This window comes from Lissotriton helveticus, chromosome 8 (genome assembly GCF_964261635.1).
Source record: "Lissotriton helveticus chromosome 8, aLisHel1.1, whole genome shotgun sequence".
NCBI lineage: Eukaryota > Metazoa > Chordata > Amphibia > Caudata > Salamandridae > Lissotriton > Lissotriton helveticus.
Window position 1 is genome coordinate 1,589,794,631 of NC_136069.1, and position 22,628 is coordinate 1,589,817,258.

General features: G+C 44.8%; 1 protein-coding gene across 13 annotated transcripts in view; it reads right to left on the minus strand.

Annotated features, from left to right (window-relative positions):
- ARAP1 (ArfGAP with RhoGAP domain, ankyrin repeat and PH domain 1) overlaps positions 1-22,628 on the minus strand; it is an 800,765-nt gene that overhangs the window by 11,472 nt on the left and 766,665 nt on the right. For 7 of the 13 annotated variants that reach the window (XM_078658604.1, XM_078658605.1, XM_078658607.1 and 4 more), the window contains 4 exons: positions 21,625-21,707; positions 19,077-19,127; positions 3,725-3,788; positions 712-867 (listed from right to left, as the gene is read on the minus strand). In XM_078658604.1, coding sequence (XP_078514730.1) covers positions 712-867; positions 3,725-3,788; positions 19,077-19,127; positions 21,625-21,707 — 354 coding nt within the window. The remainder of the gene's footprint in view (positions 1-711; positions 868-3,724; positions 3,789-19,076; positions 19,128-21,624; positions 21,708-22,628) is intronic. The other 6 variants (XM_078658609.1, XM_078658606.1, XM_078658608.1 and 3 more) reach the window with 2 other exon arrangements.

The following is a 22,628-nucleotide window of genomic DNA, read 5'->3' on the forward strand; positions in this document are numbered from 1 at the left end:
AATGCACAGAAACCTCCATACATCTACACCAGAGCATACAGGTAAAGGCTCTCATTTGTTGGTTTATTCCAGAAGCGTACTGCCCTAACACACATAACTGGTGAGGTGTGATGTCAGAATGACTGACAGCGCTGATAGATCTGTAGAATGAACGAGTGTGGAGCGGTTTGTGCAGGAAAAGCAGAACCAAATTGTGGGGCAGCAATCCTAAACTATCTGCATGATCCAGTCTGTGGATCCCTACATTCTTTGAGGATCCGAGTGTGTGTCTCATGCTTCTAGGGAAACTGGTAGGCCCTAGAAACTGTCAATATTGATCTTAACTCCATGGGATGCGCATACAAGGACGGGGAACAGCCTTTACAATGCGGGCATTACCCCGCCCTGCCATTACTACGCTGCTTTTACAACGCAAGTCGTTTCAACGACTTGCGCTGGAGGGCGCTGTTGGACAAGGAATAGTTTAATTTTCTATTCCAACACCTTCCCTACTGTAATGTGAGCTGGAGTTGGAATAGAAAATGAAACTATTCCACTATCCAGCGATTACAGCGCAAGTCGTTGTAACAACTTGCGTTGTAAAAACAGCGTTGTAATGGCATGCGTGGTAATAGCCCCCGCTGTGCTGACAAAAAACCTACACGGACGCGTGCCTGGTGAATGCTCCCCACCCCACCCCTCCCATCTCAATGGTGATTGGCTGGCACTCACAGCGAGCGGGTCAGAAGTGAAAGCGGCCACGCTGTTCCTCATCTGCTTCTCGCTGCCCCGCAGCGGGATGAGAGCGATGTTACCCAACCTCGAATCCTGGTGTGTCCGCGACAGCCGTACCTGCGCCGACTCCAGGGGCCACACGTTCCCGCCGTGCTGGAGAAACAAGGAAAGAGGAACACAACAGTTATAGGATTGCAACTGTGGCTGTTGGGAAAAGTCCTGGGTCCTACCTAAGCAAGCCTGAGTGGACGTGTCAGGTGGAAGGGCACCATGTGCAACCTGTTAGTAGGAATGCGGGGTGCCCATGTCTGCTGGTGACTTCACTTCCTGGCACGCTCTGGTTCTAAAATTCAAACAGCTAAGTTTCCTCGTGCTTTGAAACCAAGAATGTTATTCCTATTGGAAAACAGTGGGGGCGTAAGCGATGAGTCAGATGCTAATATAGTCAATGAATCTCCCACAAAGCTTCATGACCCTTTCTGGAACATTCCTCTGGCAATGTCAAGACAAGATAGACTCATCGTTGCCTGTAGGTTGTACGGCTGAAATGCCAGAAACCGGTCCTCGGAAGCTTGTTTCCGGTCCAGGGAAGTCATGGCTCGGCAGTTCGGGCTGGACTGGTCCCATGAGGCACAGGGTCAGACTGATTTGCATATGGCCATGTCTGAACTGGGGTAGCAGAGTGGGCTAAAGAACGGTGATGGATTAAACCCAGATCTGTTGACTGGGTGTGAGTGTTTGATTGGTTCAGATGCTCCGTCCATCACCACCCCCTTTTTGTACCACTAGGTTGTACTTCAGCCTCCGTGCCCCTTTAGTTGGAGACAAGTATCTGTCTACATTTTCAGATCTAGATGCTGCAGAATGTAGTATATCTGGTAGGAGCTCATACACAAAAACGACAAATCACTCGAGCCAGGCCTCCAAACCTTTTCACTGGGGGGAAAAATAAGCAGGACAATGATTGGCAGAGGAGGTGTAAACAAGCTGGGAGGAGGAGCACAGCACAGAGTGCAGGGGAGCATGGTGAAAGGGGAAAGCAGCACTGGGGAGAGAGAGCAAGGAAAGGCATGGAGAGGAAAAGACATGCACATGGGGAGGAAAAGACACGCACATGGGGAGGAAAAGACACGCACATGGGGAGGAAAAGACACGCACATGGGGAGGAAAAGACACGCACATGGGGAGGAAAAGACACGCACATGGGGAGGAAAAGACACGCACATGGGGAGGAAAAGACACGCACATGGGGAGGAAAAGACACGCACATGGGGAGGAAAAGACACGCACATGGGGAGGAAAAGACACGCACATGGAGAGGAAAAGACACGCACATGGAGAGGAAAAGACACGCACATGGGGAGGAAAAGACATGCACATGGGGAGGAAAAGACATGCACATGGGGAGGAAAAGGCATGCACATGGGGGGAAAAGGCATGCACATGGGGGGGGAAAGGCATGCACATGGGGAGGAAAAGGCATGCACATGGGGAGGAAAAGACATGCACATGGGGAGGAAAAGACATGCACATGGGGAGGAAAAGACATGCACATGGAGAGAAAAAGACATGCACATGGGGATGAAAAGACATGCACATGGGGAGGAAAAGACATGCACATGAGGAGGAAAAGACATGCACATGGGGAGGAAAAGACATGCACATGGGGAGGAAAAGACATGCACATGGGTAGGAAAAGACATGCACATGGGTAGGAAAAGACATGTACATGGGGAGGAAAAGACATGCACATGGGGAGGAAAAGACATGCACATGGAGAGGAAAAGACACGCACAGAGGCGAGTGAACAAAAAAAGACGTGCACTCTAAAGTGCTGACGAAAATAAAAAAAAAGCAGGTCCCTGAATGTAAATAGTGGAATGATAGAACTCATCCAATCAGAAACACTGTAAAACAGCATTAATCCAAGAAAGGGACACATTTAAGAAGAGGAAGGAAAGTCCCCGAATAAGAAGACAAGGAAGTGCCTGACAGCTGTGTACTCCGGGTGACAGAGGAGACTGCCGCCTGCAGTGGAAAATCCTTGCAGTCCTGACCTGTGGAAGAGGGAGAAACATTGGGGCCAGTTGAGCCTATGGACATCGAGAGGAGCTGTGCCTAGGGTGACTTAAACAGTTCCTGCATCCCTTAGTTGAAGCAGCAGGAGGCACCCTGTTGAGCATCACCACAGATACCTGTCTACCAAAGTGATGGATTTCAACCAGCCTCTGTGCACACTCTTGGCACGCTGGGTCCCTCTGGTGGACACTTGGTGTAAAACACAGTTTGATGCGGAGGTTTTCTAAACTTCAAGTAAACTAACTACATTAGGCAGGGCCTGCGTCGGGATCCTAAGAAAAGCCTTAGGCCAAGGCACTATGGTTTTTGCAAATTAAGCACTGCATTTACAGACGTCCTGTGTGGTGGGCGGCATAAACATGACCCCTCCCCAAGCCGTGATTCTCGTTTAACTAAGAAACAAAATAAGACTCTGCTTTTAGCACATCACTTATCTGCCTGGAAACCCTATAAACACGTATTTACAACTACCAGCAAACACAAAGAACTTCCCAGTGACTAAATGGTGCAGACATTCTGTTCTTTAACGTTTTAGCATAAAAATAATGTACAACGCTTTGCAATGCCCCTAAGTAGAAAAACAGAACACACCCAGTCGAATTAAATGCTATTTCATTTAGCAACAGATTTAAACTATAACAATATAGGAGATATTTGGGCCATGCTCCCTATTGTGTATATGTATCATTTAACAAATAGATGAAGTATTTGTTGAGTGTTTAAGATGCGGTAGTCAAATTCTACAAAATTGTGTTTCACTTGAAGTCAACAATAGTGCACTTATATATTCTGCGATTCTTGCACTACCTCGTGCTTGTTTGTGATTTCTTTAACAATCAATTGCATGCATGCTTTCTGCTGCAGAGTGAGTCTCTCTATGTAAATGTCCGAAAGTCTGCAAAGCTTGCGTTTCTTTGAGATGCATACATACCTGCACATGTAGGAAGGTGGCGAACCATTCCCTCATCTCCTGCTGGGTGTCACAGCACAGGTACCTGTGGAGAGCAGAGAGGTGACGTCAGACAGGCGCGCGCCAGAGGCATCGCCAGCGCGAGGCAGGAGGCGCGAGCGGGCGGGAAATGCAGCCAAAGAGGCGGAAGTCCCCAGGCACGTGCGTGAAACACGGACCGGTCAGAAAACATCCTGCAGCTGCGGCCTTATCTTGTCGAACATGGACGCTGCTCATGCATCTGAAAGGAGCGGGCGAGCCCCGGGCCCCGGGGGACTGCGGGGCTGGTGAACCGCAGGGTCTGAAGCGAGCAGGAACAGGCTGAACACGGCTCCGCGTGTGCAGTGCATGATGCTAGGGGCAGCCAGAGGTGTACTCTGGGAATATCGAATCCGAAATATCAATGGCTCACAATATCGTGGGCAAAACACCAAGTTTCTATACATTTTCAATACCTAATTCCACATATAACTTTTTATATCATAATTAGGGCCCCCGGTTATATGGTATTTACATTTTTGGACATTTCCGTCTGTATTTGTCCATATTTATTTTTTGATAATTTTATCTGTATTTATCCAAATTTATTTGGGGTTTTTTGGAAAAAGTAAGCTGAAATTTGTATATTTCCACATTTATTTAACCGCTAAATATGCTTGAATCCCTGCCAGGTGAACACCAGCTGAAGATAAATTAATGCACTTATATGGAAATACGCACATTTCAGTAACAACCTTGTGCATTTCTACTGGTGTTAAAGCCTCTTTACTAAAATTCCTTTCTTTTTTAATCCCCTTACCAGGGGCGTAACACAGGCCCCCGCAGCCCACAGCTATTGGCCTGGCAGTCACGGCAGACAATATTTAGAATTTGTCAAAAAGCAACCCAATTTCCGTTTATATCCACATTTAATAATAAATACAGACAAGAAAATAAATGTTTTCTGTCTGTATTTATGGAGTAAAAATCAGTAAAAACGGAAAACAGGGAGCCCTAATCATAATGTGTATTTGTAAATCGCAAGTTCATCCAGAAGGATATCTTGGCGCTGAATAACAGATGTTTTTTGTTACCCAACTCAATGGTACTCATTTTCTCGACCTCAGAAGGATGAAAGGCTGAAAATATACATTAAATGTAAATTGATACTTGTATAGCCCACTACTCACCCGCTCAAGGGTCTCAAGGCGCTTGTACGAATACCGCTGTGGAACCCATCCTGGCTTTCCCTGTGAGGTGTCCACTCCTGGGCACCCCCAAGGTGAAGCCAGGCATCCTTAGCGTTGTGGGGGCCGTTGTGGAGATTAAGCAAGCTATTGCCCAGAGTTGCAGAGTGGGACTCCATGATTGGAATAGGCACAGAGGCGAGAATTATCAGGTCCGTGGAATTTTGAGCCCAAGACCCGCCGAGGCGGGGAATTGAACCCTGGTCCTGGGCTAGACATCTGCATCAGGGTCTGCCGCTCTAACCATTGAGCCACACTTCTCCACATTCAAGGTAAATAGATGTGGAGTTAATAGTAAAACCATACCTTCCTGCGTGCACCTACCAATTCAATATTTTGCCCCTGGATATTAAGATCACAATATTGTGACCCGTTGATATTTTTGATTTGATATTCCCTGCTACAATCACCGGCTGAGTCACAGGTCCACTCAATTCACTCTACCCAACTGTGGTATGAATGCATGAAAGAGCACGCCCGTCCATGCAGATAACACCCAACAAAGATCTTTCAAAATCAAACCCACACTAGTTTCATGTTAAAATACACAAACCATTAAAGATATTCTTCGGCCTCTACAACGCAACACCAACGAACAGCCACAACGAATTGAGGGCACTCCCGAATCCACACAAAACAGCTGCGCTCGCAATTTGAGTTTCTATGATGCCATAGTAGGGGCAATAAGTGACAATAACATAACCAATTGAGTCTAAGGTCAAATGCCACTTCGGGCATACTTCAGAGCTGGCCATTAACAATTGATGGCACAAGGGGCACGCCTCACTAACATTTTTACAAATGTAGACATGGTCCTTCGATCTGCATACTTTTCAATCTTTTTAGGGAGTCTCAAATATCTCAACAAACAACTATGGGACACATTACAAGTCTTAGATTCGGTGAGTTCTTTTCAGCTAAACTTATTCCTGTGGACTGCACCACCACGCCAAAATGCCCCCTAACTGGGTAATATATAACTGATCGCACTGGGGATACTCTGCCAGTCATAGTATCTAGCTTTCATTATTCTTTAATTTTGCCTGGACATTGAATTTGGCATCTCATGAGCTTCTTTGAATTGTGTTTCAAGTGCATCTTGTATACCTCACCCCCTCCTGGGCGGTTTTAAGCCTAACTCGGAGGAGAAATTGAGAGAGCTAAGGGCTGAGGAGGCGGGCCATGACAGAGTTTGAAAAGGGACACATTGTTTCTGCGTGCTTGGCAAGAGGGAGGCGTTGGCTGGGGTCAAAACCTAACCCTGGGCGCTCTGAATACTTTGTTCTTTTTTACCTGGTGCAATAAGCAGTACCTCTTTCTAAGTATAAAAAAATATACACATCACATAAAGAAAATGGCGTCCAGTGCCTTATTACCAATGGACACAACTTCCTTGTTTACAATTACAAATGCATCAACAATTGTTAATGAAGGACAGCGGAGCCCTGAGTGTGGGGCCTGAGTATAAGATCCCCTCTGTCGACCCCTCCACTATCATCACCTCCTATGCCCGTGACAGTCGTGGCGTTGACAAGGTGGGCGAAGAAGTAGCTGATCAGGTACAGCTGAAAAGCAAAGGAGACATAGCCCAGCGAGGAGGAAGTAGAAAGAAAACCGTGGCAATGTGTGAGGAGTGTGGATACAAAAAGCTGGGAAAGAATGATTGTCAGTTCCAATAAATGATTTTCTTTACAACAAAAAAAGTAGGCAGGCCAGCTCACCAATAGCATCTAAATTAAAATATCTCCGTGTAGCTCAATCTTTCTCTCAGGTGCTATCATTTATTTCATAAAGGGACTGCATGTCTAACTTGCCATTTGCAATAGCAGTGTTAGGAGCAAGAAAATGGTGGCATGTTTCACTGCACTGCTGTATAAAGAAAGTATTTCTATTCAGCCTGAGGATTCTAATGCATGTTTCTTTACTCCAACCACCGCGAGGCTGGCTTTCTATAGGTCAGGTCAGCACTCTTATTTTTACAACTTTTGCATAATGCACAAATAACTTTTCATGTAGCAAACTTTTTAGTAGCAGGAGTTCGTATAAACAAAAGGCGTAACAAAGGAAGACAAGGACAAATTTTAAATGAAATATTTTAGCATATTTTAGCATACTCTGGTGTTTTAAATTTTTAAAATTTCTAAGATTAGATGGAATAATTTTTTTCTTTGGTTTATTTATATCGATGTATTACTTGTGTACATATATCATCTTTTTTGAACTCATGAAATATGCTGATTTGACATATGATATATCTTGTACATATTTTATTATTGTCGTACTTTGTCTTTTTCATGATCTGTATCCTGTGTCTTTTTGTGATTTTTAAAAAATCGAATAAAAGTGATTGACTGACTACTCCAACCACCGGCTTCTAGCCCTCCAAGCTTTCTAAATTCTGGTCTCCTTTTGGGGACGAAAGTGCTGCTTGGCATGTTTCCAACTTACTGATTCTACAAAGGCTATTTAAGCAGACAGGTTCCATTTTTGGGTGCAAAAGACCTTCTTATGTGTGTCAAGGCACTTTCTTGATTCGCAACACATGGAATTATACATTTAAGCATTTTTACTCGCATTTACTTTTACGTCTCACTAAATATTGCCCATGGGCTTAGAAGTGGGTATACTAGTGTAAGAATGACATAGAAAGTTTTGAAATACCCAGAAGCATTTAAACCTGTGGGTGTGCACAGATCTTTCCAAGGTCATTTGCCACCCTTGAAACAGTTGAACAAGCTAATGCTTTTTCTGGTTGATACTCTATCGAATCGCAGATTTATCACCTTGTGCAATTCCCCAGGTGTCAGACTAGACCCGGTAACTCAAAAACCAGTGCTCCTGCATGGCGGTAGGTGGTGTCATGTAGCTCTGTGACGACTTCGTTCCACTCCGGAAGTGACAATCGGAGCCACATATAAGAGACACCCATGCACGCTGATGTCAGTTTCTTTTGCAGGCCTGTCCATGGCGTCAGACACCGAGCCCATCAACAAGGTGGAAGGACCAGTCTGCCGATTCCTGAATTAGGACCTTTTTTAAGATGGAAAAGGAAACGATTCCACAGAACAGGGAGGTGGGGAGGCAGTGAGGAATCTGTGGTTAGACAGAGTATCCACTTGAAAGAGCATTACTGAAGGTAAGTAACTTGTTCTTCTGGTGGACACGTCTACCACAGACTCCTCGCATACAGAGCAGTATCTCTCAAGGAGGTGGGTCTGTGGAATGGCTCAGATAAAAAAACAGTCCAGGATGACTGAAGTGTCAAAAGGCCCATGCAGGTGAACCTGATTGTCAAGGGAACAGTGCTCTGTGCACTGATGGCTAAGTAGAGGCCAGGACAGGCACTCCACGTGCCAGTGGAGTGGCAGCAGCCTTAGCTCGCGTGGAATGAGCCCTCAGACCTTCTCGGGGCAGCTTCTAAGCCAAAGCATAGCAGATCTTAATAATGAGTACTGTGCACCTTGAAATGGTCCACTTCTGCACAACCGTGCCTTCGAGATTCTCACAAAGAGCTGCTCATCCACTCGATGCTCACTGGTACGATCAATGTAGAAACTCATTTGGGTCTTTTGAGTGAGTTAAGTCTCTCTAACTCTTTCAAAGGGTGAGGTGGAGCAAATAATGTCAGACGTTTGTTGGCGTGTCCGACACGAAAAGGCGTCACTACCTTCGCAGACGTGTAGCTTGGGCACTCAACATCAATTTGTCCAGAAAAAGGTGGTATAAGGCAGTTGGACCGAGAGGGCCTGAAGCTCACTTACGCGATAAGCTGATGTTATTGGGACCAAAAAGATCATTTTCAATGTCAAGAGGCATAATGGCCAACTTGGAATTGTCTTGAAAGGGGTACCAAGTGAAAAAAATTGAGACACAAATGTAAGCCCCAGTGTGCCATCACTAAGGGGTTTGGCAGAAAGATATGTTGCAAACCTTTAAGATGATCTGAACAAGGATGGCTGATCTGGCAAATGTGAAAAGGCAGAGAGGACCAACAAGTAATCTTTAACTCTCCCACTGCAAGCCCTCACTGGGCCAAAGATAAAATTAACAAGACATCAACAGCTCAGTCTGCAACAGGTCTGTCTGGTGGGTGCGTACCATGCCACAAACTTATGCCAGCACCTAGCATCCACTGATTTTGTGGCGAGGCACTTGGCTGCCAAGATCACATCAACAACTTCGGAAGGAAGATCAAAGGAAGTTAACTGACCCTGCTCAATATTCACGCATGGAGGTGCAGAATGCGAAGACCACGGTGCAAGACCCTCACTGCTGCTGCAACAGAAGGTCCCCTCGAAATGGCAGCCTGATGGTCATACCCAATAGTTCCAGATACAACACTCTCCTGGCCCAATCCAGATCCACTTTTATGATGTGGTCCCAGTCATTCCTGATCTTCTTCAGAACTTAGGGCAGGAGAGTTAATGGCAGAAAAGCATACAGAGTGCTGTGATCCACTCTTGTTACGTGACCCCCTAACCGCATATACACATCCTCTATACGTGTTGCGCTTCCAGGACATACGATTTTTCGCTGGAGTCCGCTACCACCCCTGTATCTCCGGAATTTTTCTCTTTTTTGACTCGTGGACACGGGCCGTGTCCCTTTCAGCACCGCCAAACTAGCAACCCGGTCCTGAAGATGATCCTGAATAATAGGATCGAAACGTTGTCGACTTCTCATCGCAACTGATGGCGCATAACCTACTGTGGTTCAACTGAAATTGTTGTCTAGTCATGTTAACCTTGTAAATTACTGTCTTCAACCACAATATCCACTGCACATACTTGTTCACATTTTCACTTTGCGCCGTTTTCGCTGATTGCACATTGTCACTTGCGTCGCCACCTTATGTGTCACGAACACAATTAGCACCAAGTCCAATTCGGGTTCCTCCAGCAATTATTTGCCTACAGTGCTGTTACAACTGTACTTTCCTAATTGTGAACTTAATTACATGATGCCAGGTGCACATTTCAAAAAACTATTCAGAATCTCCCGTCTTCTTTTAGTGTAATGTGTTGTACATACATGTTTAACTGTCCTCCTTAATGATACCAGTTGAGATATTGTTGTTTTGTCTCACTCTAGGTAGAATGCGTCTCAGAGAGAAATCATTCTTGGGAACTCCAACGTGCAAATATCTTTACACTGCATATTCTTGGTGGTGACAAAGGGACTGAGCCAGGGTTCTTCCCATTGCTGGAAGACACCCTGCACCACCTCCGGGTTTAGCTGCCATTTGTGAGCCACAAGGCATCGCTGGCTGGGTTCCTTCATCTTGGCATTCAAAGATCCCGCCCGGTCGTTCATGACCAAGGGAATGGCCTGATGACCCAGCCAGTTCCAGAGATGCAGAAGTTCCTGGGACAGGAGCCAGGACTCCAATTCCTCTACTTGTTGTAGTAGTACAGGGCGGTGGAGTTATTTGTGAGAACGTTCACTGTTGATGGACAGCACGAAGGCCTTACACGCTAAGTGAATCTCCTGCAACTCCAGCAGGTGGATGTGGAGCCAGGCACCTGCTGCAGACTTAAGTGCTCTGAGCTCAACCTCTACCAGGCGGCCTCCCCAACTCAGCAGTGATCCGTCCGTAATAACTGCAGCTCTGGGTGGGGTAGGGAGAGGGTCCAATTGTGGTGGAGCAACCACCCCTGAAGATCTTGTGTAGTCTCCTCTGTAAGCTGAATATAATGTGACAGATTCACTTGGTGATGGGCCTGCTGAGACTTCAGACCACAGTGCAGAGTTCCCATGTGCAATCTGGCATGATCAACATGCAGGAGGCCACAAGACCAAGAAGCCTCACAATGAAACACAAGAGACCCAAAACCGAAACTAAAACATCTGGATCACAGCCCAAATGTGCTAGACTCGTAGAGCCCCAGAAAAAGCCCGAAAATGCAACTTAGCCAGGATGGCGCAGATGAAAGCAAACCACTACGAACGAAGTCAGGTGTAACTTCAGCATTTTGATTGTAGACCCCAAACATCTAAGGAGGTTCGCCATCATATGGAGGTGGTGTACAACTGAGTGTAGCGAGCCCGCTTTCAACAGGCAGTCATCGAGGTAGGGGAGGACTAACATACCTGAACTTAAAAAGATGTGCTGCGATCACCGCCATCACTTTCGTGAACACCCAAGGTGCACTCTTGAGGCCAAAGAGGATCACGGCAAACTGAACATTTTCCTGGCCTACTGTGAACCCCAGGTAATTCCAGTGAGCCTGCAGAACAGGTACATGAAAGTAAGAGTCCTGCAGTTTCAACGTCACCATTCAGTCACACGGGTCCAAGTCAGACCGAACCTAGGCCAGTGTGAGCCTCTTGAATTTGTCCTTTCATGAGAAGGCGTTGAGAGGGCGAAAATCCAAAATAGGATGGAAGAAAGTAGGAGGAATAACATCCTGTCCCCACTTCCGAGGTTGGTACCCTCTCTATGGCTCCTTTGGCTAAAAGAGCCTGCACCTCCCAACGCAAAATGGACAGGTGGTTCTTCAAAAGCCACTCTGATGTAGGTGGAAGGTGCGGTGGGATGAAAAGGAGAGGTAAGGATCAACCCAGTTGGATGATGTGGAGGACCAATTTGTCAGACTTGATGTTGTGCCATCCCTGGAGGAAGTGACAGATCCTACCTCCAACATGATGGTTGTGTACCACTAAGTACACACTAAAGAAGTTTTGGGATTGTTGCCAGACGGGTGGGGGACCAAGATGGTCTTAGTCCATAATGCCCTGACGTCTGTTGGAGCTACGGACTGACCTCGAAAGGACTAGGAGGCCTGTTGTGACCCCAGTGGAGCTTTCTACTGCTGATATGCCAAGCCTTTCTCAAATCCCTGAAATGTATGAAACTGGTGAGAAGCTGGCCAAAATGGTGCAGAAAGGCCCAAGGATCCCCATTTGAAGGCATATAAAGAAAGTTGCGGCCATCTTTGCACATGGGTGGCATATATATGCAGCGCTGTTTGTCGCTTCTGGAGCGGAACAGTAGGCGGCATAAAGTGCAGAGGCACAACACCACCTACTGGAAGATATGAGCACTGCTTTTTGAATTTCCGGGTCCAGTCTGGTGCCTGGGGATATTCGCAATATGAGGAATCCACAGCTAGGCGTATCCATCAGAAATAAATGTATTCCAGAAATGGTAAGGAGCAAATTTGCGATGGGGTGTATGGAAGGTATTTCTCCACAAGAAACATTATTTTGCCCATTGAGAAAGGAATAAAAAGTTACAAAGTTCAATTGCACCACCCAAGATATTTTCTAATGAGTGAATTTTCACGTGCTGAAATTAATTTGCTCTTTCTTAAAATAGAACAAACACACTTTTTCCAGGAGTATTTCTGGGAATCTTTGACTGTCACAATTTCCCAAGTGAACTCCCGGAAAGTTTTAGTAATCCCATGGAAATCGTAAATGTACTACAAAGGTAGAAGAAAACTTGTGGAAAGCACTTCTGATTTGTTTGCAAATCCTGCCCTCTCTCCAATTCAAGTGAAGTAATTCTTCAAACTTTATACAAAAATGGATGCATCAATTTCCATAAATAAGCTCTCAGGTATGCTTCTTAAGATTTTTTTTCCACATGGTTCTGCTGGTGCAAAGATTTTACCAATCACAAAGTGGCCAACAGAACGGGGCCAATTAATTAAGGCATTTATGAATATGTGTGGCACTACTGCTTAATAAAACTGAGGAATTTACGGAAATTCCTCCGGCTCCTCCCGGAAGGATGCCGAAAAACGGAAATCCATGCTACGGTCACCTCTAGGCTGGATTATGCCAACGGCCTCTATCTTGGCCTTCCAAAATACCTGATCCAACGGCTCCAAACCACTCAGGCTACACTGGCTACCGGTAGCAAGTAGGATTAAATTCAAGGCTCTGATGCTGGCCTTCAGAGGCCTACATGGAACATGCCCTCTTTACTTAAAAACTCGACTCCCGAGATACGCTCAGGTGAGACTCCTTCACTCAAATTCCCTGCTTCAACTTCGCGTCCCACGAGTCAGACGGGCTCGTTTGGGGGGCAGGACCTTTTCGGCCAGCCCGGCGAAGCTGTGGAACACGCTGCCACCGGCCCTGCAGTGGGCGCCTTCCGAAGCAATCTTTAGGAGGTTGTTAAAAACCTGGCTTTTCCGGGGATAAACACCTTTCCTTTCCTCATTTTTGCTGCCTTTCCGCTGCTCACTCAGCGCCGGGACGCCTCTGATTGAGGTAACTGCACGCGCTCTACAAAATTCTGGATTATTATTATTATTATTTCTTTTGTACAAGATGATCTGTACTATATTCTTCAATGATAGTAATAATTCGTTTTTACATAAATGCTTTTTTTAAGCACTTTATAGTCCAGTTTTTTTCACCCTTTCATTTAAAGGGCTCCAAATAAAATGTAACCCCATGTAATAGCTGAAAGAATTGACTGATAATAATGTAGACAAATCTATATTCAATTACATTTTTAAAAAAATAAGTCTAGAGCCAATGTTATCTTTCAATTATTCATCACTTTGTGCCTAATTCTGCAGTATGCCATAATGAGGTGTAATTGCTGGAGAAGGTCACATTATGCATTAATTGCACACATCTGAACACAAACAGCCAACCTGGGAGGAAATGCTCAGATTTCCAGACAGAAAAAAACAGGTAAAGGGGACAATCAGCAGCCTTGTTTCAAGCCGGTAAAATCCTTATAATTTTAATTATCATTATCTGTTTACATTGTGCTTCAAGTCTACAATGTTTTCAGTTGTGCAATGTTAATGTCCAAAGGTCAACAACAATATTTCCTGTAAAGACTCTAGCACCAACGTTTGTGCCAGGTCATCGCTGGTCAAAGTCTCTGTGTTCTAAGCGTGACTTCGGGGCTTATTTAGAGTTTGGCGGATGGGATACTCCTTCATAAACGTGGCCGACATCCTGTTCGCTTTATTACTATTGCATTCTAGACTATAGCAGCTGTAATGCATGGATGGGATATCTGGCACGCTTTGACGGAATATCCTGTCCATCAAACTTTGATTACGGCCCTTAGTCTTTAGAAAAGTCCAAGGACGGGTCGGTTCTAGATGAATAAAAAAAAAATCAATCCTGGAATCTGCATACTCTTCTAGTCGATCTTATGGGTGCAAATTGAATTAAATGAATGAATTCCACGGGAGGGCGTAGGATTAAAGGTTCACCCAGGGTTTTCAGCTCTAAACACAGGATTGATCTTGTGATAGAACAAAAAGGTTTCTTACCTCTATGAGTAGTTTTGCAGCTCAAAGAATTTTCTGGATATATATATATATAGATATATATATATATATATATCTATATATATATATATATTGTGCATTATTCCAACATCTAGTGGTTGGGTCCCGTATTCTTTAGTTAGTCCTCTTTATTTATTTACTGCTGGGCGGTGTCAACCATTTGTTGTGCTTGTTTCTTTCTCATGACGTCAGACGCCTGACCCTGTAGCCTGTTTGTTTGGGTGCTGTCTAACGATTTTTTTCCCCTTTTTCTGTTGCTGACTAAGTCTTGTTGTGGCTGCAACGAACAACATAACTCTAATGTAATTCTCTGTTTCCCATGCTTCTAATTTCCGGAAAGGTGAGTAGGTTGCATATGATTCCAGAAAATTGTTCAAGCTGCAAAACTACTCCTACAGGTTCTGCATCGTGAATCTTTTCACAGAAGACCATGCAGATATCCTTGATGGAGATATTGGCTCTGAAGACGAGTGTGGCTCCTTTTTCCTTGTGCTCCTGGTCTGTGTGTTAGAGGCGTGCTCGCAGATTAGTAGCAAGAGTAGATAGTTTGCACTATGCATCTTGCGATCGTTCCCTTTGTTACTGGATCTCCTCTGTTATTTGGGGCAAAGGAGACAAAGAACTGGCTTATCTTCCTGATGTCCTTTATTTTCTGCTGGCAGTATACAACAGCCTTCTTACGTACAGTGTGCAGAGCTCTTTCTGCCTGTGTTTTTGAGTTTTAAAAAAAAGGCTTGTAGCTGTATTTGGTTGACCCGGAAGTGAAAATTACTTTTAGTAGGAACTGTGGATTAGTCCTCCTAACCACTCTGCCCTTATGTATTTGCAAGTTGGGTTCATGTGTTGTTAGTGCCTGTAGTTCACTGACCCTTCTTAGGGAGGTAATGGCTATTAGGAAGAACGTCATGAAGGTTAGGTGCTTGAGGTCTGTTCTTTTCATTGGCTCAAAGAGACAAGCCATGAGTTGTGTTAGTACCAGATTTTAGTTCCACGATGGTGCATGCACCATCCTGGGTGGAGCTATCATTTTTGCCTCATCCACTTGGTGACTGGTACCTTAAAGAAACTTGCCCCTTTGATCCCTCTAGTGTAGGCAACTATGGCTGAGAGGTGCACCTTTCGCGGGGCATATGTAAGTCCCTCATCTAGGAGATTGGTGAGGTACTTGACTAATGTGATCTCTGGTAACCAGCCTACCACAGCTGCTACTGTTTCACATCAGTGTGTGCATCTACTCCACTTTGCACTGTAGCATTTTTTGTGCTGCACCTTCCGGCCTCAAAAAAATTAATACCATAAAACCGGGAGCCCTACTTATAATGGGGGGTCCTTGGCTGATGAGGGGCTGCTGCTCTGCATCACAAGGGAACAATCTAGCTGTAGTCAACGTTTAATGACCACAAGGAAGCCACAGGAGTCATTAAACAGTGATTGCAATGTCCCCACCATTTTATACTGCTGTAGTCTTCAAAGTTTAATGATTTCCCAGCAGGGGAACCCTTTATCTGATTTAGGCGCAGTATTAGTCTAAATAAAATCACAACGAAAAAAACACCCAAATGACTCTAAGCTGATTCTTATTTCTATCTAGCGTGCAGCTGTGGCCTCCTGCGATTAAAGTACATGCAACAGAAATTCAATTAGAAGTTTTTCATTAAACAGGGTCTGTGTGCGGAGGTGGTGCAAGGTCTTATTGCCACCAGACCATACGAAAAGGAGAAAAAGCATAAATGGAGCGTACAGAAGCATCAATTTGTAGACTAGTCCTCTGTGGCAACAGGTGACTAACTAAAAACATATTACTTATTGTGCTTTTTGATGTACTATGATCCAGGCAGGGTTCAGCTGTGCCTGGTGCACAAAACTGCACAGAAATACCATCGAAACATAACCAGCCTGAAAAAGAGGCAACTGGACACTCCGGCAAAATGAAACCAACACTGTCCTTTGTTAAATGCATCAACAAACGTAAGGCTCCATGTAGATCCACAAGAGGAACTCGCCTGCCACTATCTGGTAATTTCCATCACTAAACAATACACTGTTTTACTCCATGCTTGCCGGACACTGTCCAGTATCTCCTGCATTTTGACAGCTGGATACTCAACCAAGAACAATACCAACAGACCTATGTGACTGCTATCATTAACCGCATCGCTGCGGTGGCTATTCCGCCGCAGTGCTAAGGGGGCGGGGCGGCCGCATGCTGATGACGGAACCGCTCCGTCATCAGCTGCGGTTGGGCTGTGCTCATGACGGAGAGGTTCCGTCATGGCCCCGCCCGCTCAATAGAACGCGCCGCGCAGGCGGGGCGGCCGGGCCATGACGGAACCGCTCCGTCATCAGCACAGCCCAACCGCAGCTGATGGCGGAGCGGTTCCGTCATCAGCATGGAAAGGGTTAAGAATCCCAGAACTGTAAAGGGCGCCTGGATTCTGAAAGCACTTCTGGGCCAATAATATAGTGAGAATGTGCACAACAAATGCACTTCAGAGAACATAAGGTAACTTACGGTGGGGCCCGTGCCTGTGACGCAAGTGCACAGTGGGCTGAGTGCACTGTGGGAAAGGCGTGACCTCACTCATCGCTTTCAGAAGCTCAGCCTGTAGGGGTGTGGGAGTAAGTATCCCGAGAAGGATAGGTGACGTCTGTCCTCAGAGACCAGGAGGTGGCGTTCCAAAGGTGCAAAGCCTGTCAGTGTGGACCCTGCCTCATGGCAAGGGGCCAATCTCAGCCTCACCACTCTATAGCATTATTGAAAGTATATTCGTTCTATTAAAGAATTCCATGAACGCCATAGAGTAACTTAGGGGTGCAAATGTACTTATTGCACTACAGTGCGGCATGTTTTAGCACTGTCATGCATATCCTGCAGTCATGGCTCGTAGGACACCAATGACGAGGAACTCTTGGGGGTAAAAATCTGGAGATATCAACAAAGTTCATAGCCAACACATGGTGGTGTCACAAAGTCCCATGCAGTTTGGAAAATTATTTTTATTTAGAATTTCCTCACTGTTGCCGCTTTGTCAGCATGTACGAAGGAACAACTAATACAAGTAGGCAGACTCATCTTAAATATGGAGTAATCCCTGATCTTTGTACTGCAGGACATCACATGCATCGCACCACATGCACCACTCATCATTCGCTCCAATGCATGAACCCAAGATTAGGCCTGGGCGGTAAATTCCGTTCCGCTCGCGGAATTTGCGGAATTTCACATTCCGCGGAGAACGCAAAATTGCACAACATTATGCGTTCCACGACTTCGTGAAATCTTTTGCTTGTTTGCGTTCTCAAATGTGTGTTCACGTGATATTTCCCCCCCAAGCATGCAAACAATGGTTGCGAACAGTAAAAAAGCATCGCGAACAAGCAACTCAGCGTGTTGGCGGAATTGCTGCGTGTTCGCAGAGATTTTTTACCGTTTCGCGGAGATTTGCATAATGTGATTACGCAAATTCCACCCACCCCTACCCAAGATTCAGCCATATCTTGCCCATCATAGTTGCCTGCTTGGCTTCTCTTGCTGCTTTCAGAAGCACAGGTCCTGCACTTTTTGGGTACCACCTGGGATGGCTGCTGACGCGGAGAGTGGGACATCCATACATCATGAATGATGAGTGTTGTGTGGGTATTGTACGATGCATGTGTGATTGAACGGTGGCGGGGTGAGAGGGAGTCTGATGGGGTGAGGGAAGATGATGATTCTATGTTCTCCAATACCACAAAACACATTTTATATATTAGTCTGAAATGATTATGCTGTCAGTGGAACACATTCCCCTTCTGAAAAATATGCTTACATTATGTTTTTAAGAGCGATTTCACTAGTAATTGCAATGAAAACCAGCGGTGGAGATGTAATTCATAATGCAAAGTCGACATTGCTTGCAGTCAAAGACCATATGCCTTATCCACATAGTAGCACACTGTACACCATTAGTAAAAGCACATTCCCATCAGAGACTCACTGGAAAGCCATTTGTTTTGCGAGTACATAATTGTATAAATATCTCTAACTTGCCCATTCCCTCAATGGTTATATCAGGGGCCTGTACTCCGACCAATTACTAGGAACATCAAACTCGTTACTAACAAACATAAAAGAGGTACAACACCCTGAAAGCAGCAAGTAGGATACTCTTGGGAACTTGATGGACGTGGGAGAGCCCACATCATGGAATAGACCAAATGATGGAAGCATTGAGGTTCCGATGGAAGTGGGAATCGCTGCGATCATAAGGGTCATTCAGATAAAACATCTCCAAAGTTCCCCTTCACACGACCATGATTTACGAAATGGGGGGCACTGCGACATCCGTCACCTACTGTGTGGGTTAACCGCCACACGACCTGTCTACGTGAATGACGTTTTTTTAAGTACTGACGGTAAGAACAGCCGAGCCCTGGTTACCAGAGCTCTTGGAGTGAAACTGGTGTGCGCATATGATATTTGAGGCCCGGGGCACTTTGGGTTTACAGAAGTGATTGCAGATGCTTCTGTGGCCATGTCTATAATACATATAACGCTGTTGCTATATGTGCCTCAGCACAATACCAAGGGGCACAGTATTTCACTAATATGCTCTCCACAATACGTTTTAGTATAAATGCTCATCCTGTCCTGGTCTGTACCAGATGCATCTGTCTTAGGGTGCACCATGGTACAAACAGGGACAGAGATCCTAATTTGTAATGCATGTCCTGGTGTTCAGCATGGGTGACTTGTACCCACCCTTACCCCTCCTTGAAACCCACTGACATAGAGCCTCAATGGCCGCTTCATGCATACAGCTATGTGAAGTTTTAAGTTCTGCATTCACAATTTCTCCTTACCATGAACTTTTTTCACGCCTCTCGTTTTCATACATCATGGTGAACCCCCAGCTGAAAGAAAGAGATGGAAAGATTTAGTTCTGCTAATATGTAACCACAACATTAAATTTTAAGCCCAATAATTTTTGTCTGTACGATGAAAGCAATTTGACACTGGTATCGTAGCAACTAGAAGCTTTGCAGAGTTGCCATGGCAAACTATTGTTGAGTTTTAATAACAGAGACTCAAATTTGCTTTTGCCCTTTACACTAAATGCAAGGACTTGACATTTTAGCAGACGGAAAAGGGCTCGGAGCATAAGAGGGCAAAGAAGCAAGAGGTGCTAATGTGCTACCCATGTTCCGCAGTACAGTTTTGGCATCCACGCCAAACACCTTATCTGTAGGTAACTAAGTAACAAAAAATTGATATTTCCGCTCCTACATCTTTCAGTTTCCAGACATTCTACAACACATCCATCTTTTAGGGAACCTAGAATTTCAGAAGTCAACTTGGCCCTGGAAACATAACAATCAGTAGAGCATAGGGTATATTTTAGAAGTCTTGCTGTATAATTGTAATGATGCGGCAGCACATTCGCTTTCAGAGTCACACTAGACTTCTTCCATTCTCGATTTTGACCAAAATAAAACATCACTTCTGTTGTCTTTGTTAGTTATTTGTTCAATTCGCGCATTTTTTCTTTGTAAGAAGTATCTTATTTCCCTTTTTTAATAGGATGTATGACGTTTCAACGCATGCTTTTACAGCGCATGCCATTGCGATGCAGGTTTTACAACGCAAGTCGTTAAAACGACTTGCGTTGGGGGGTGCTGAATAGTGAATAGTTTAATTTACTATTCCAACTCCAGTCCCCGTGGATAGTAGGGAAGGTGTTGGATAGTAATTAAACTATTCCCTATCCTAGAGCTCCCCCCAGCGCAATGCGTTGTAATAACTTGCGTTGTAAAAGTTGTGTCGTAATGGTAGTGCGTTGTAAAAGTTGCGTTGTAAAGGATGTTCCCCTTTTAATACAATACGTCAGTTATACCCAGCTGTGCATTTCAATTACTGAGTTTGGAAGCCCAATTGCAAGACCAGGTAGAAAAAGAGGAAAAAAGTACCTCTTTGCTTTAAACAGTCGCTCACTAGCATCCCGTCAGATATGGAAATGCTTGAACATCTCCATGAGAAACTAAAATAAACAGGCGGCATCTTAAGTCACAAGTCTGCCCCTCGACTTTCTCTCCTTCCCTTCAGTCTACCCTCTACTCTCCAGCCAATGCAATATGAAAAATCCCAAGGCCCACTGCACTGGAGCAAGTTGACAATTTTGATCCCCTGCTCTGAAACTATGGGAAACATAACCCCCAAAGTTTGATAAGACCCAGTCTTTGGAGAAAAATGACAAGACCAAAGGTTTGAAACAGGATAACAATAGTGCATGCCGGGACGCTGTTCATTTAGGATCTGTAGAACAATCCGCGTTCTTGACTGGGTCCCACTGCCTTGTAGAGTGGTGAAAGGTGCCCCTCTGTCTAACAAGTATTTACAGTCCGATTCATCATGTCACAAGCCTGCTGCTTCCTGCACTATCCTTCTGAATGGTTGGAAAAGGCCATATTACAAAACCTGAGGCATTGGAAAGAAGACAAGGAGTCCAGCAATGAAGGTCAGGGTGGGAAAGGCGGGATGTGGGTACGCTGTTTCACAAGTTTATGTTGGAGACGTTAATCGTCAAGAAATTAGTGGTGAATAAATGCTGCCTCTTGTGCATACCTTTGATTCCATGTTCACTTACTTTGAAAGGCGTTCCCACCCTGGAATAACCGCTACTAATCCAAGGGAGAAGATTTACTCCCATGTAATATTACACCATACTGCTGTAATAATAAGTGTGAGTAAATCATTTTAAGGGTGTCAATTCAGTTTTTCTGAGTTGCAAATGTAACAGTACACTGGTCAATCTTGTTATCCGCACTTCACTCACAAGTGCAAGCAGCTTTGTGAAATGGGTTTATTATTTCATAGCGGTGTAAGACAATGCAAGCGTGTTAGAATCGACTTTCTCTTCGAACAATGGCTGGGGTATATAGACTCCATCTTCGGACACACGAAGAGCTGTTAGGAGATTGTTGGTGAAGTCCTCTGCCCTTCAGGGAAAGTAAGGTCTGGTGTTTAGAACAATGGGGTAGCCCAACTATGATCTTTCTGCTTACGTAGAACCAGACTTGCACTTATGCTGTGATAAATCATTATTGAATAGTTTATAATCCCAATAAAACAGATGATTACATAATATCAAGAGCCCTTAATTAAAAAAAAGGATGTGAAAAGACCTTGAAGCAGGAGTAAAGGATGCAACTTTCCACATTTCATTAAAGCCTTGGCTGATCCTTGGGAGAAGCCTAGTATGTGAGCTCTGTAATGCATATATTGCATGTCTATGATTCTCGACAGGTCTATGCAGTATCGCAGCAAACTTGGCATCGACATTCAGTTCCCACCAGAGGCCTCCGTGATGTACAGGGCTTCGCGCCCCAAGCAGCAATGTGCATCAGTACTCACCAGGTCGGAGGACGAAGCTTCTTCTTAATCCCGAGGTAAATGGTGATGTTTTTAACCGGCCACTCCTTCTCCGGCTTGTGACTCTGAAGAATGAGACAAAAACAAATAAAGTTAACATAACACAAAAAAAGTTCCACCTCTCAAGTGAGAGTCTACTGGTTGTTGATGACCGCTGATCGCAAAGGACCCAAGTCTCAGGTAGGACGGGCACGCAATAAAAGGAGATGGCAGAATGAAGCAGAACATGACAAAAAGAAGAAGCACACCGAAAATGTGGCCTTCCTCCTCATGCTTTTAATGTTCTCTTTATTTATCCTCTTTGTAGCATTACAAGGGTCTAACTGAGAGCAGCGCAGGACCAGACATCGATTCCGCACTGCACTGCAGGCACGACTTCAGTGGTCCAACAGCGAATCACTGGTAAGGTTCTCAATACCACATTTGTGTGAACACAGACTCTATTAGGCTACAGCACTTGCCAATCTAGTAGGTGTGCTTAGGAAACTGATCCTTTACTTTAGGTTTTGATTAAACTACACTTTTCCCCATTTCATATCCTTGATCTACAGCTTTCTTTCTATCCTCCATATTTTAAAAGTCTTTTTTCTGTTTCTATTATACTAGCTGGACTTGGGCTGGTCTGAGTTTCCAACATATAGATGGTCTCAGCTTGCTGCTAGCTGGGTCATATGCTCATTTAAATTGATGCTGCTCTAGCAGGTATTATTGTGCACTTTCTTATACTTTCTTTATCTTCCGTTCATCCTTTAACCCATCTGCTGCATTAAACATGTTTTGAAGCATGATAACGTAGCCTATATTGCGCCAGGTCAGAAAGAAATATTACAGGGTGCAATGTCAAAGCTACATTTCAGAAATGTATTTAATGAGTTTAGAGTAAGAGACCCTTACATTGGAGGCAAGAACTTCATATTTTCAGTGAAAGGGAAGCCGGTGTTTGGCTAGGAGATGTAAGCACGGTATACAGTAGGGTAAACAACCTT